This window comes from Oncorhynchus gorbuscha, linkage group LG21 (assembly GCF_021184085.1).
Source record: "Oncorhynchus gorbuscha isolate QuinsamMale2020 ecotype Even-year linkage group LG21, OgorEven_v1.0, whole genome shotgun sequence".
NCBI classification, from domain to species: Eukaryota; Metazoa; Chordata; class Actinopteri; order Salmoniformes; family Salmonidae; genus Oncorhynchus; species Oncorhynchus gorbuscha.
The window spans coordinates 3,910,586-3,923,855 of record NC_060193.1 but is presented as its reverse complement, the minus strand read 5'-3'; the positions used below and the strand labels follow the sequence as shown (position 1 = coordinate 3,923,855).

The window sequence follows — 13,270 nt, the reverse complement described above, 5'->3', positions numbered from 1 at the left end:
TTGCTAACGTCTTAGCCAGTCTTAGCTATCCTCGCTAACGTCTTAGCTATCCTCGCTAACGTCTTAGCTATCCTCGCTAACGTCTTAGCCGTCTTAGCTATCCTCGCTAACGTCTTAGCCGTCTTAGCTATCCTTGCTAACGTCTTAGCCAGTCTTAGCTATCCTCGCTAACGTCTTAGCTATCCTTAACGTCTTAGCTATCCTCGCTAACGTCTTAGCCAGTCTTAGTTATCCTCGCTAACGTCTTAGCTATCCTCGCTAACGTCTTAGCCAGTCTTAGTTATCCTCGCTAACGTTTTAGCCGTCTTAGCTATCCTCGCTAACGTCTTAGCCAGTCTTAGCTATCCTCGCTAACGTCTTAGCCAGTCTTAGCTATCCTCGCTAACGTCTTAGCCAGTCTTAGTTATCCTCGCTAACGTCTTAGCTATCCTCGCTAACGTCTTAGCCAGTCTTAGCTATCCTCGCTTTCGTCTTAACTATCCTCGCTAACGTTTTAGCCGTCTTAGCTATCCTCACTAACGTCTTAGCCGTCTTAGCTATCCTCGCTAACGTCTTAGCCAGTCTTAGCTATCCTCGCTAACGTCTTAGCCAGTCTTAGCTATCCTCGCTAACACGTCTACACAAAGTGGTAAACCGACCACACAGACATGAGCATTCCCTCTCGCCGGTCCCGTTCTGTGAGCTTGTGTGGCCTACCACTTCGCGGCTGACCCGTTGTTTCTCCTAGACGTTTCTACTTCACAATAACAGCACTTACAGTGGACCGGTGCAGCTCTAAGCAGGGTAGAAATGTGATGAACTGACTTGTTGGGTAGGTGGCATCCTGTGACGTTGCCGCGTTTAAAGTCAAAGGAAAATACAAATCAATGATGTCTTCTGTTCATGTCGTATGAGGATACCCCATTTTGAGGTCTTTTGAGGTCTGGGAAAAATGGAAGGAACTTATATTTTCGGGTGTACCCTTTAATTCAACTGCTCGCCAGCCGGAGACCGTCGTGACTGAAGAGCAAAACAAATGGTCACTGGACTGATAAAAAAAAAACTATAACATGATATCATTCTGCCAGTTAGGTATTAGGCTACTTTGTTGTGAACATTTAATTGAGAAGGTTTTTGGAAAACCTTTGCATCTACCAGAAGACGGCTGTCATCAGCATCCTCGCTAACGTCTTAGCTATCCTCGCTAACGTCTTAGCCAGTCTTAGCCATCCTCGCTAATGTCTTAGCTATCCTCGCTAACGTCTTAGCTATCCTCGCTAACGTCTTAGCTATCCTCGCTAACGTCTTAGCCAGTCTTAGTTATCCTCGCTAACGTCTTAGCTATCCTCGCTAACGTCTTAGCCAGTCTTAGTTATCCTCGCTAACGTTTTAGCCGTCTTAGCTATCCTCGCTAACGTCTTAGCCAGTCTTAGTTATCCTCGCTAACGTCTTAGCCAGTCTTAGCTATCCTCGCTAACGTCTTAGCCAGTCTTAGTTATCCTTGCTAACGTCTTAGCTATCCTCGCTAACGTCTTAGCCAGTCTTAGCTATCCTCGCTTTCGTCTTAACTATCCTCGCTAACGTTTTAGCCGTCTTAGCTATCCTCACTAACGTCTTAGCCAGTCTTAGCTATCCTCGCTAACACGTCTACACAAAGTGGTAAACCGACCACACAGACATGAGCATTCCCTCTCGCCGGTCCCGTTCTGTGAGCTTGTGTGGCCTACCACTTCTCGGCTGACCCGTTGTTTCTCCTAGACGTTTCTACTTCACAATAACAGCACTTACAGTGGACCGGTGCAGCTCTAAGCAGGGTAGAAATGTGATGAACTGACTTGTTGGGTAGGTGGCATCCTGTGACGTTGCCGCGTTTAAAGTCAAAGGAAAATACAAATCAATGATGTCTTCTGTTCATGTCGTATGATAAACTTGGGCAAATTAATGCATTTAAGTTCAATATATTGTTGAATATTGTTGAATTCTGTTTTAATGTCTGGATTCCGTGATACCGACGGAGTTCCCAGGGCACCTATAAATCTATCCATGACACCTACATCACCCGCTGTCACAGGAAGGCCAAAAAGATAATCAAGGACAACATCCACCCGAGCCACTGCCTGTTCACCCAGCTATCGTACAGACGGCGAGGTCAGTACAGGTGCATCAAAGCTGGGACCGAGAGACTGAAAAACAGCTTCTATCTCAAGGCCATCAGACTGTTAAACAGCCATCACTAACTAACATTGAGTGGCTGCTGCCAACATACTGACTCAAATCTCTGGCCACTTTAATAAATGTATCACTAGCCACTTTAAACAATGGCACTTTATATCATATTCACATACCCTACATTACTCATCTCATATGTATATTCTGTACTCGATACCATCTACTGTATGCCGTTCTGTACCATCACTCATTCATATATCTTTATGTACATATTCTTCATCCATTTACATTTACATTACATTTAAGTCATTTAGCAGACGCTCTTATCCAGAGCGACTTACAAATTGGTGCATTCACCTTATGACATCCAGTGGAACAGCCACTTTACAATAGTGCATCTAAATCTTTTAAGGGGAGGGGGGGTGAGAAGGATTACTTTATCCTATCCTAGGTATTCCTGAAAGAGGTGGGGTTTCAGGTGTCTTAAAGAGGTGCGGTTTCACTTGTGTGTATAAGGTAGTTGTTGTGGAATTGTTAGCTAGATTACTTGTTGGTTATTACCGCATTGTCGGAACTAGAAGCACAAGCATTTCGCTACACTCACATTAACATCTGCTAACCATGTGTATGTGACCAATTTTTTTTATATATATCAATTGTTTAGTTTTAGCCCCCTCTACAGTAACTCTGAGGTACTGCTACTACTATAACTGACTAAACTCCCAACAGCCCAACTCCAGTCCTCTGGTTCCCCAACAACACAACTCCAGTCCTCTAGTCCCCCAACAGCCCAACTCCAGTCCTCTAGTCCCCCAACAGCCCAACTCCAGTCCTCCAGTCCCCCAACAGCCCAACTCCAATCCTCTAGTCCCCCAACAGCCCAACTCCAGTCCTCCAGTCCCCCAACAGCCCAACTCCAGTCCTCTAGTCCCCCAACAGCCCAACTCCAGTCCCCCAACCGCCCAACTCCAGTCCCCCAACAGCCCAACTCCAATCCTCTAGTCCCCCAACAGCCCAACTCCAGTCCTCTAGTCCCCCAACAGCCCAATTCCAATCCTCTAGTCCCCCAACAGCCCAACTCCAGTCCTCTAGTCCCCCAACAGCCCAACTCCAATCCTCTAGTCCCCCAACAGCCCAATTCCAATCCTCTAGTCCCCCAACAGCCCAACTCCAGTCCTCCAGTCCCCCAACAGCCCAACTCTAGTCCCCCAACAGCCCAACTCCAGTCCCCCAACAGCCCAACTCCAGTCCTCTAGTCCCCCAACAGCCCAACTCCAGTCCTCTAGTCCCCCAACAGCCCAACTCCAGTCCTCCAGTCCCCCAACAGCCCAATTCCAATCCTCTAGTCCCCCAACAGCCCAACTCCAGTCCACCCACAAGGGTGCGTTCTGAGCCCTCTCCTGTACTCCCTGTTCACCCACGACTGCGTGGCCACGCACGCCTCCAACTCAATCATCAAGTTTGCGGACGACACAACAGTGGTAGGCTTGATTACCAACAACGACTAGACGGCCTACAGGGAGGAGGTGAGGGCCCTTGGAGTGTGGTGTCAGGAAAATAACCTCACACTCAACGTCAACAAAACTAAGGAGATGATTGTGGACTTCAGGAAACAGCAGAGGGAACACCCCCCTATCCACATCGATGGAACAGTAGTGGAGAGGGTAGCTAGTTTTAAGTTCCTCGGCATACACATCACAGACAAACTGAATTGGTCCACTCACACTGACAGCGTCGTGAAGAAGGCGCAGCAGCGCCTATTCAACCTCAGGAGGCTGAAAAATTCGGCTTGTCACCAAAAGCACTCAAAACTTCTACAGATGCACAATCGAGAGCATCCTGGCGGGCTGTATCACCGCCTGGTACGGCAACTGCCCGCCCTCAACCGTAGGCTCTCCAGAGGGTAGTGAGGACTGCACAACGTATCACCGGGGGCAAACTACCTGCCCTCCAGGACACCTACACCACCCGTTGTTACAGAAAGGCCATAAAGATCATCAAGGACATCAACCACCCGAACCACTGCCTGTTCACCCCGCTATCATCCAGAAGGTGAGGTCAGTACAGGTGCATCAAAGCTGGGACCGAGAGACTGAAAAACAGCTTCTATCTCAAGGCCATCAGACTGTTAAATAGCCACCACTAACATTGAGTGGCTGCTGCCAACACACTGACACTGACTCAACTCCAGCCACTTTAATAATGGGAATTGATGGGAAATTATGTAAATATATATATATATATATATATATATATATATATATATATATATATATATATATCACTAGCCACTTTAAACAATGCTACCTTATATAATGTTACTTACCCTACATTATTCATCTCATATGCATATGTATATACTGTACTCTACAACATCGACTGCATCCTTATGTAACACATGTATCACTAGCCACTTTAACTATGCCACTTTGTTTACTTTGCCTACACACTCATCTCATATGTATATACTGTACTCGATACCATCTACTGTATGCTGCTCTGTACCATCACTCATTCATATATCCTTATGTACATGTTCCTTATCCCCTTACACTGTGTATAATACAGTAGTTTTTTTTTTTGGAATTGTTAGTTAGATTACTTGTTGGTTATCACTGCATTGTCGGAACTAGAAGCACAAGCATTTCGCTACACTCGCATTAACATCTGCTAACCATGTGTATGTGACAAATAAAATTTGATTTGATTTGATTTGATTTAGTCCCCCAACAGCCCAACTCTAGTCCCCCAACAACACACATGTATATTGTAACCCTGGACAAGTGCACCTGGTATGACTTTCATTAGTGCCATGGCGGTTGCTTTGTAAGACTTGTAGAGTGTGTGTGTGTGTGTGTGTGTGTGTGTGTGTGTGTGTGTGTGTGTGTGTGTGTGTGTGTGTGTGTGTGTGTGTGTGTGTGTGTGTGTGTGTGTGTGTGTGTAAAATCCAATCAAAAGTGTATTGGTGTGTGCGTGTGTACCTGGTATTAGTTTCCTCCGTGCCATGGCAGCTGCTTTGTGGGAGTCGTACTCAACGAAGGCAAACCCTCTGTTCTTAGTCTTGTCTGTAGCGCTGGGGTAAACTATGACGTCTACCACTCCTTCTGTCACCTAGACAACACACACCGATTGATACACAGTGTGTCGAAGGGCATAAATCTGAACCTTGGTCTCCCACAGGAGAAACCAACGTCTTGACCATTAGAACAAGGGGAAATTCCCTACCTCATTACGAGACCATGTGAGCACACTAACCTTCCTCGTGATGTCAGCCCTCCTCATGTCTGCTAGACGACAGCACACTAACCTTCCTCATGATGTCGGCCCTCCTCATGCCTGTTAGACGACAGCCTACTAACCTTCCTCATGATGTCAGCCCTCCTCATGTCTGTTAGACGACAGCCCACTAACCTTCCTCATGATGTCAGCCCTCCTCATGTCTGTTAGACGACAGCACACTAACCTTCCTCATGATGTCAGCCCTCCTCATGTCTGTTAGACGACAGCACACTAACCTTCCTCATGTCTGCTAGACGACAGCCCACTAACCTTCCTCATGTCTGCTAGACGACAGCCCACTAACCTTCCTCATGTCTGCTAGACGACAGCCCACTAACCTTCCTCATGTCTGCTAGACGACAGCACACTAACCTTCCTCATTATGTCAGCCCTCCTCATGTCTGCTAGACGACAGCACACTAACCTTCCTCATGATGTCAGCCCTCCTCATGTCTGCTAGACGACAGCACACTAACCTTCCTCATGTCTGCTAGACGACAGCACACTAACCTTCCTCATGTCTGCTAGACGACAGCACACTAACCTTCCTCATGATGTCAGCCCTCCTCATGTCTGCTAGACGACAGCACACTAACCTTCCTCATGATGTCAGCCCTCCTCATGTCTGTTAGACGACAGCACACTAACCTTCCTCATGATGTCAGCCCTCCTCATGTCTGTTAGACGACAGCCTACTAACCTTCCTCATCTCCACTAGTATTTCCTCCTTCGTCTTGTCTTTGGGTATAGACCCTGTAAAAGAATCCTATCATTAGTAAATGTCTAAAATCTAAGACAACACATTTTTTGTGATATTTTCCATTGCTGAAATAGACATACGAGTTCAGACAACATTGTGTTGAAGTCATCCCTACCTATGAACAATCTACAGTTGTCCAGACTGACACACACTCCTATAAACTTCCCTGGTCTGATCTCATGCTGTAGTTGTAGGGTTAGGTGATATCTGATCTCATGGTGTAGTTGTAGGGTTAGGTGATATCTGATCTCATGGTGTAGTTGTAGGGTTAGGTGATATCTCATGGTGTAGTTGTAGGGTTAGGTGATATCTCATGGTGTAGTTGTAGGGTTATAGGTGATATCTGATCTCATGGTGTAGTTGTAGGGTTAGGTGATATCTGATCTCATGGTGTAGTTGTAGGGTTAGGTGATATCTGATCTCATGGTGTAGTTGTAGGGTTAGGTGATATCTCATGGTGTAGTTGTAGGGTTAGGTGATATCTCATGGTGTAGTTGTAGGGTTAGGTGATATCTGATCTCATGGTGTAGTTGTAGGGTTAGGTGATATCTCATGGTGTAGTTGTAGGGTTAGGTGATATCTGATCTCATGGTGTAGTTGTAGGGTTAGGTGATATCTCATGGTGTAGTTGTAGGGTTAGGTGATATCTGATCTCATGGTGTAGTTGTAGGGTTAGGTGATATCTCATGGTGTAGTTGTAGGGTTAGGTGATATCTCATGGTGTAGTTGTAGGGTTAGGTGATATCTCATGGTGTAGTTGTAGGGTTAGGTGATATCTCATGGTGTAGTTGTAGGGTTAGGTGATATCTCATGGTGTAGTTGTAGGGTTAGGTGATATCTGATCTCATGGTGTCGTTGTAGGGTTAGGTGATATCTCATGGTGTAGTTGTAGGGTTATAGGTGATATCTCATGGTGTAGTTGTAGGGTTAGGTGATATCTGATCTCATGGTGTAGTTGTAGGGTTAGGTGATATCTCATGGTGTAGTTGTAGGGTTATAGGTGATATCTGATCTCATGGTGTAGTTGTAGGGTTAGGTGATATCTCATGGTGTAGTTGTAGGGTTAGGTGATATCTGATCTCATGCTGTAGTTGTAGGGTTAGGTGATATCTCATGGTGTAGTTGTAGGGTTAGGTGATATCTCATGGTGTAGTTGTAGGGTTAGGTGATATCTCATGGTGTAGTTGTAGGGTTAGGTGATATCTCATGGTGTAGTTGTAGGGTTAGGTGATATCTCATGGTGTAGTTGTAGGGTTAGGTGATATCTCATGGTGTTGTTGTAGGGTTAGGTGATATCTGATCTCATGGTGTAGTTGTAGGGTTAGGTGATATCTCATGGTGTAGTTGTAGGGTTAGGTGATATCTCATGGTGTTAGGGTTATAGGTGATATCTCATGGTGTAGTTGTAGGGTTAGGTGATATCTCATGGTGTAGTTGTAGGGTTATAGGTGATATCTCATGGTGTAGTTGTAGGGTTAGGTGATATCTGATCTCATGGTGTAGTTGTAGGGTTAGGTGATATCTCATGGTGTAGTTGTAGGGTTATAGGTGATATCTGATCTCATGGTGTAGTTGTAGGGTTAGGTGATATCTGATCTCATGGTGTAGTTGTAGGGTTAGGTGATATCTCATGGTGTAGTTGTAGGGTTAGGTGATATCTGGGTGTAGTTGTAGGGTTAGGTGATATCTCATGGTGTAGTTGTAGGGTTAGGTGATATCTGATCTCATGGTGTAGTTGTAGGGTTAGGTGTTATCTCATGGTGTAGTTGTCATGGTGATATCTGGTAGTTGTAGGGTTAGGTGATATCTCATGGTGTAGTTGTAGGGTTAGGTGATATCTCATGGTGTAGTTGTAGGGTTAGGTGATATCTGATCTCATGGTGTAGTTGTAGGGTTAGGTGATATCTCATGGTGTAGTTGTAGGGTTATAGGTGATATCTCATGGTGTAGTTGTAGGGTTAGGTGATATCTGATCTCATGGTGTAGTTGTAGGGTTAGGTGATATCTCATGGTGTAGTTGTAGGGTTATAGGTGATATCTGATCTCATGGTGTAGTTGTAGGGTTAGGTGATATCTCATGGTGTAGTTGTAGGGTTATGATATCTGATCTCATGCTGTAGTTGTAGGGTTAGGTGATATCTCATGGTGTAGTTGTAGGGTTAGTTATCTCATGGTGATTATGATATCTCATGGTGTAGTTGTAGGGTTAGGTGATATCTCATGGTGTAGTTGTAGGGTTAGGTGATATCTCATGGTGTAGTTGTAGGGTTAGGTGATATCTCATGGTGTTGTTGTAGGGTTAGGTGATATCTGATCTCATGGTGTAGTTGTAGGGTTAGGTGATATCTCATGGTGTAGTTGTAGGGTTAGGTGATATCTCATGGTGTCGTTGTAGGGTTATAGGTGATATCTCATAGTGTAGTTGTAGGGTTAGGTGATATCTCATGGTGTAGTTGTAGGGTTATAGGTGATATCTCATGGTGTAGTTGTAGGGTTAGGTGATATCTGATCTCATGGTGTAGTTGTAGGGTTAGTGATATCTCGTGGTGTAGTTGTAGGGTTATAGGTGATATCTGATCTCATGGTGTAGTTGTAGGGTTAGGTGATATCTGATCTCATGGTGTAGTTGTAGGGTTAGGTGATATCTCATGGTGTAGTTGTAGGGTTAGGTGATATCTGATCTCATGGTGTAGTTGTAGGGTTAGGTGATATCTCATGGTGTAGTTGTAGGGTTAGGTGATATCTGATCTCATGGTGTAGTTGTAGGGTTAGGTGATATCTCATGGTGTAGTTGTAGGGTTATAGGTGATATCTCATGGTGTAGTTGTAGGGTTAGGTGATATCTCATGGTGTAGTTGTAGGGTTAGGTGATATCTCATGGTGTAGTTGTAGGGTTAGGTGATATCTGATCTCATGGTGTAGTTGTAGGATTAGGTGATATCTGATCTCATGGTGTAGTTGTAGGGTTAGGTGATATTTGGGCAGACCTCTTCTTCGAATATGCTTTTCCGAACATCATTGGTTTGCGAAGTTTATGACTAGATATTTTTATTTTATTTTTTTATTTTACATTCGCATTCTCATTAAACAATGTTAGTACGGCAACACACAAAAAAACAAGGCTTAGTTAATAAATTTAGACTCCATTTAACATCTTGATATGGCCTAACTGATGAAACTGCACAGTTTTGATTTGTGAAGTTCAAATAAGAGTATAGTCTTGACTATCACAGTATATCGTCTTGCACTTCACGATTTATTGTCAATGTCAAAATATCACAATATTAGATGTATTCGTACGTGTGTCGTGACGAAGTGTTTGAAGTCATCCCTACCTATGAACAATCTACAGTTGTCCAGACTGACACACACTCCTATAAACTTCCCTGGTCTGATCTCATGGTTGTCTAGGAGATGGATGGATCTCTGCGCTGCCTCTCTGTAATCACACACACAGGAGGGGAGAATGATGAGAGAGGGATGAGGAGGGGAAGAGAGAGATGGAGATAGAGAGGGGGGATATAGTGGATCATCCCTACCTGGTAGTGTACATGACGAAAGCGTAGCCCCGGTTCTCTCCACTAAACTCCATCATCAGTCTGAACTCATAGATTCTCCCAGCTCTCTCAAACACGGGCACCAACTCATCCTCATACATGTCCCTGGGGATCTTACCTTAAGAGACCACACCCACAAAGATTATCTTATCGTCATTATACTCTTACACTGACGTGTGTGGAAGTAGATTACATGTGGTTCCTTACCTACAAACACCTCACAACCTCGTGGGGGAGGAGGGCCATCCCAACCTGAGGATAAGGAGGAAAGGGAAGGAGAGAGAGAGAGGATGAGGAGAGAGAGAGGAGGAATGAGGAGAGAGAGGAGGAATGAGGAGAGAGGATAATGAGAGAGAGGAGGGATGAGGAGAGAGGAGGAATGAGGAGAGAGGATAATGAGAGAGAGAGAGAGAGGAGGGATGAGGAGAGAGAGGAGGAATGAGGAGAGAGGAATGAGGGAGAGGATAATGAGGAGAGGAGGGATGAGGAGAGGGAATGAGGAGAGAGGATAATGAGAGAGGGAGGGATGAGGAGAGAGGAGGAATGAGGAGAGGATAATGAGAGAGAGGAGGGATGAGGAGAGAGGAGGAATGAGGAGAGAGGATAATGAGAGAGAGGATGGGATGAGGAGAGAATGAGGAGAGAGGATGAGAGAGAGAGGATGAATGAGGAGAGAGGATAATGAGAGAGGAGGGATGAGGAGAGAGGAGGAATGAGGAGGATAATGAGGAGAGAGGAGGAATGAGGAGAGGGATAATGAGAGAGAGGAGGGATGAGGAGAGAGGAGGAATGAGGAGAGAGGATAATGAGAGAGGAGGGATGAGGAGAGAGGAATGAGGAGAGGAGGAATGAGGAGAGAGGATGAGAGATGAGGAGAGAGGAGGAATGGGGAGAGGATAATGAGAGGGGAGGGATGAGGAGAGAGAGGATGAGGAGAGGAGGAATGAGGAGAGAGGATGAGAGAGAGGAGGGATGAGGAGAGAGAGGAGGAATGGGGAGAGAGGATAATGAGAGAGAGGAGGAATGAGGAGAGAGGATAATGAGAGAGAGAGAGAGAGGATGATGAGAGAGAGAGAGAGAGGATGATGAGAGAGAGAAATCGTTGAAGTTCATCAAACCTGTATTAATCATTCATAATCTAATTACTATTATTAACAGGAAGGTGCAGAGTTTACATCACTTCAATGCCAGTAGATATGGAGCCTGACAGCTGTGTATTAAAAATATAAATATATATTATTATATGATCTGCGCATGCGCTTAACACTAGCCAGAGAGATCCTCCCTCCTTAGCGTGAGTGAAGTGAGTTCTGAACAACTGAGTAAATTTATGCATCTTAGTAGTTTTCACATACAAACTCAAAATGAAATATGCTTCCCAAAAATAACATGATTCCAGGTAAATAGGAATATTTTTGACGAAATGGTTCTTCTTGCAAAAGCATGCAACGGTTTTAATCAAACTATTATATGAATCTGACTATCCACATGAGTCGCGTTATTGCATGTAACCGTACTCTCTTACACACACACACACACAATAGGTACTACCTCCTCTCTGTCTCTTTCTCAATTCTCTGTCTCTGTCTTTATCTCTTCCTCTCAGACATACTAGCTGAATTCAACCACAGTTGTTAACTTACACACACTGTCTCTCTCTCTCTCTGTCACACACACACACACACACACACACACACACACACACACACACACACACACACACACACACACACACACACACACACACACACACACACACACACACACACACACACACACACACACAGTCTCTCTCTCTGTCACACACACACACACACACACACACACACACAGACACACACGCACACGAACAGTCTCTCTCTCTCTCTGTCACACACACACACACACACACACACACACACACACACACACACACACACACACACACACACACACACACACACACACACACACACACACACACACACAACGTTAAACCCACACCTGGAGGCGGACCACCGAACTTCCTCTGTCCGTTCTCCTGTACCATGCTGTATCCGGTGGTCTCCATCAGCGCGAGTAGCGCCGCCTCGTTCGGGCTCTCCGTCCTCCCGTCGTCCCCGGTCACACTACCGCCGTCTCCGTCCATATGGTCGGTCTGTGTGGACGGCTGGCAATTCCGTTAAATAGTCCAGTGGATGAATGAAGTTGACAACATATATATATATATATTAGCTAGTTACGGTATTAATAGCTAGATTAGACACATCGGTATAAACCGCGGCCTTTGTAACGTTAGCTAGGCGGGAATTAACGCTAGTTAGCTAGCTAACTTTACTTTCTCATTATCCAGTTCAATGATTAATTAATAAAAGTGCAACAACAACAAACAAACAAAAAAAGCTGCTTACCTCAGTCGTAAATATATGTATTATAGATATTACTATTTTTTTTTATTAAACGTGGATTTGATCAAAAAATGTGTGTTTATATATTCGCTACGGTGATGAACTGCGGTTTCGTCGGCGATCAAAGGCCTCCGGTCTTCCTCGAGTTGCCATAGGCGACCGCGATCATCCACATCCAGCCAATCAGCGTGCGTTGCGGCTGCGAACGGCGGGATTCATTGGGGTGTGTTCGTAAATGAACTCTAGAGAAGCAGTTTTTACAAAGCAGCGTTTGTAAAAATCATTTTTTTAATGTATTTTATTTATTTAACTAGACATGTCAGTTAATATGAAATATATAAATAAATTGAATATATATATATATATATATATATATATATAGGAATGAGGAAGGTGATATATATAGGAATGAGGAATCAATTTATTTAATTAGGCATTCCAGTTAATAAGAACAAATTCTTATTTATAATGATGGTTTACTCGAGGAAAAGTGGGGTTAACTGCCTTGGTCAGAGGCATAAACGCTAGATTTTTTAAAACTTGTCAGCACGGGGATTCGATCCAGCAACCTTTCGGTTACCGACCCAACGCTGACCCAAACTAACCGGTATAAAGTGGGCCATCTTGCTACTTTCAAACACAAATGAGAGAACAGCCCACTCTAACCATTTTACCCGCCCTAGCAGAGTTGATTAGGCTGTGTTTGTGCACCTTGATATCTAGAGCAATTAGTGACTGTAACTGTGCTGCGCGGAAATAATTTAATTACGTTGTTTTCTTTGTGCGGACGCTTAATTACACCGGTCACATTCACCTGGTGTTTCGTGTTTGTAAATTCATAAATTATTCTGCGTTCTGAAATCGGAGTAGACAGACAAGAGTGATTTATGAACGCATCCAAATCCCATACACGTTTCTGTAAATTAATACTTATTTTTTTCCGTCTGAAAATAAATAATCACAAAAAGAAAACGGTGCACATTGAATTTTTTATTTTATTTATAGTAACATAATTCACTGTTATACAGGTCAAAATAGTATACCATTCACACTTATGTAATTAATCAATTAAAATAAAACACAGGGTGTAAACACATGTATTGGCACCATTACTAGGCCTTATGAAGCAGTGGTAAATT

General features: G+C 44.2%; 2 protein-coding genes across 4 annotated transcripts in view; both read right to left on the bottom strand.

Annotated features, from left to right (window-relative positions):
- The window catches only part of rbm46 (RNA binding motif protein 46), a 34,103-nt gene extending 21,834 nt beyond the window's left edge, over positions 1–12,269 (bottom strand). For 2 of the 3 annotated variants that reach the window (XM_046319952.1, XM_046319954.1), the window contains exons 1-7: positions 12,135–12,269; positions 11,728–11,881; positions 9,952–9,996; positions 9,727–9,862; positions 9,523–9,626; positions 6,128–6,180; positions 5,130–5,259 (exon numbers count right to left, since the gene is read on the bottom strand). In XM_046319952.1, the coding sequence (XP_046175908.1) occupies positions 5,130–5,259; positions 6,128–6,180; positions 9,523–9,626; positions 9,727–9,862; positions 9,952–9,996; positions 11,728–11,872 (613 nt within the window). In that variant the 5' untranslated portion in view covers positions 11,873–11,881; positions 12,135–12,269. Of the gene's footprint in view, positions 1–5,129; positions 5,260–6,127; positions 6,181–9,522; positions 9,627–9,726; positions 9,863–9,951; positions 9,997–11,727; positions 11,894–12,134 lie in introns of all 3 variants that reach the window. The other variant, XM_046319953.1, reaches the window with a different exon arrangement.
- An 837-nt stretch (positions 12,270–13,106) lies between these two features.
- The window catches only part of LOC124008728 (lecithin retinol acyltransferase-like), an 8,276-nt gene continuing 8,112 nt past the window's right edge, over positions 13,107–13,270 (bottom strand). Inside the window, exon 5 of the mRNA XM_046320244.1 lies at positions 13,107–13,270. This exon is cut by the window's right edge and continues 445 nt beyond it. The gene's annotated coding sequence lies outside the window, so the exon portion shown is untranslated.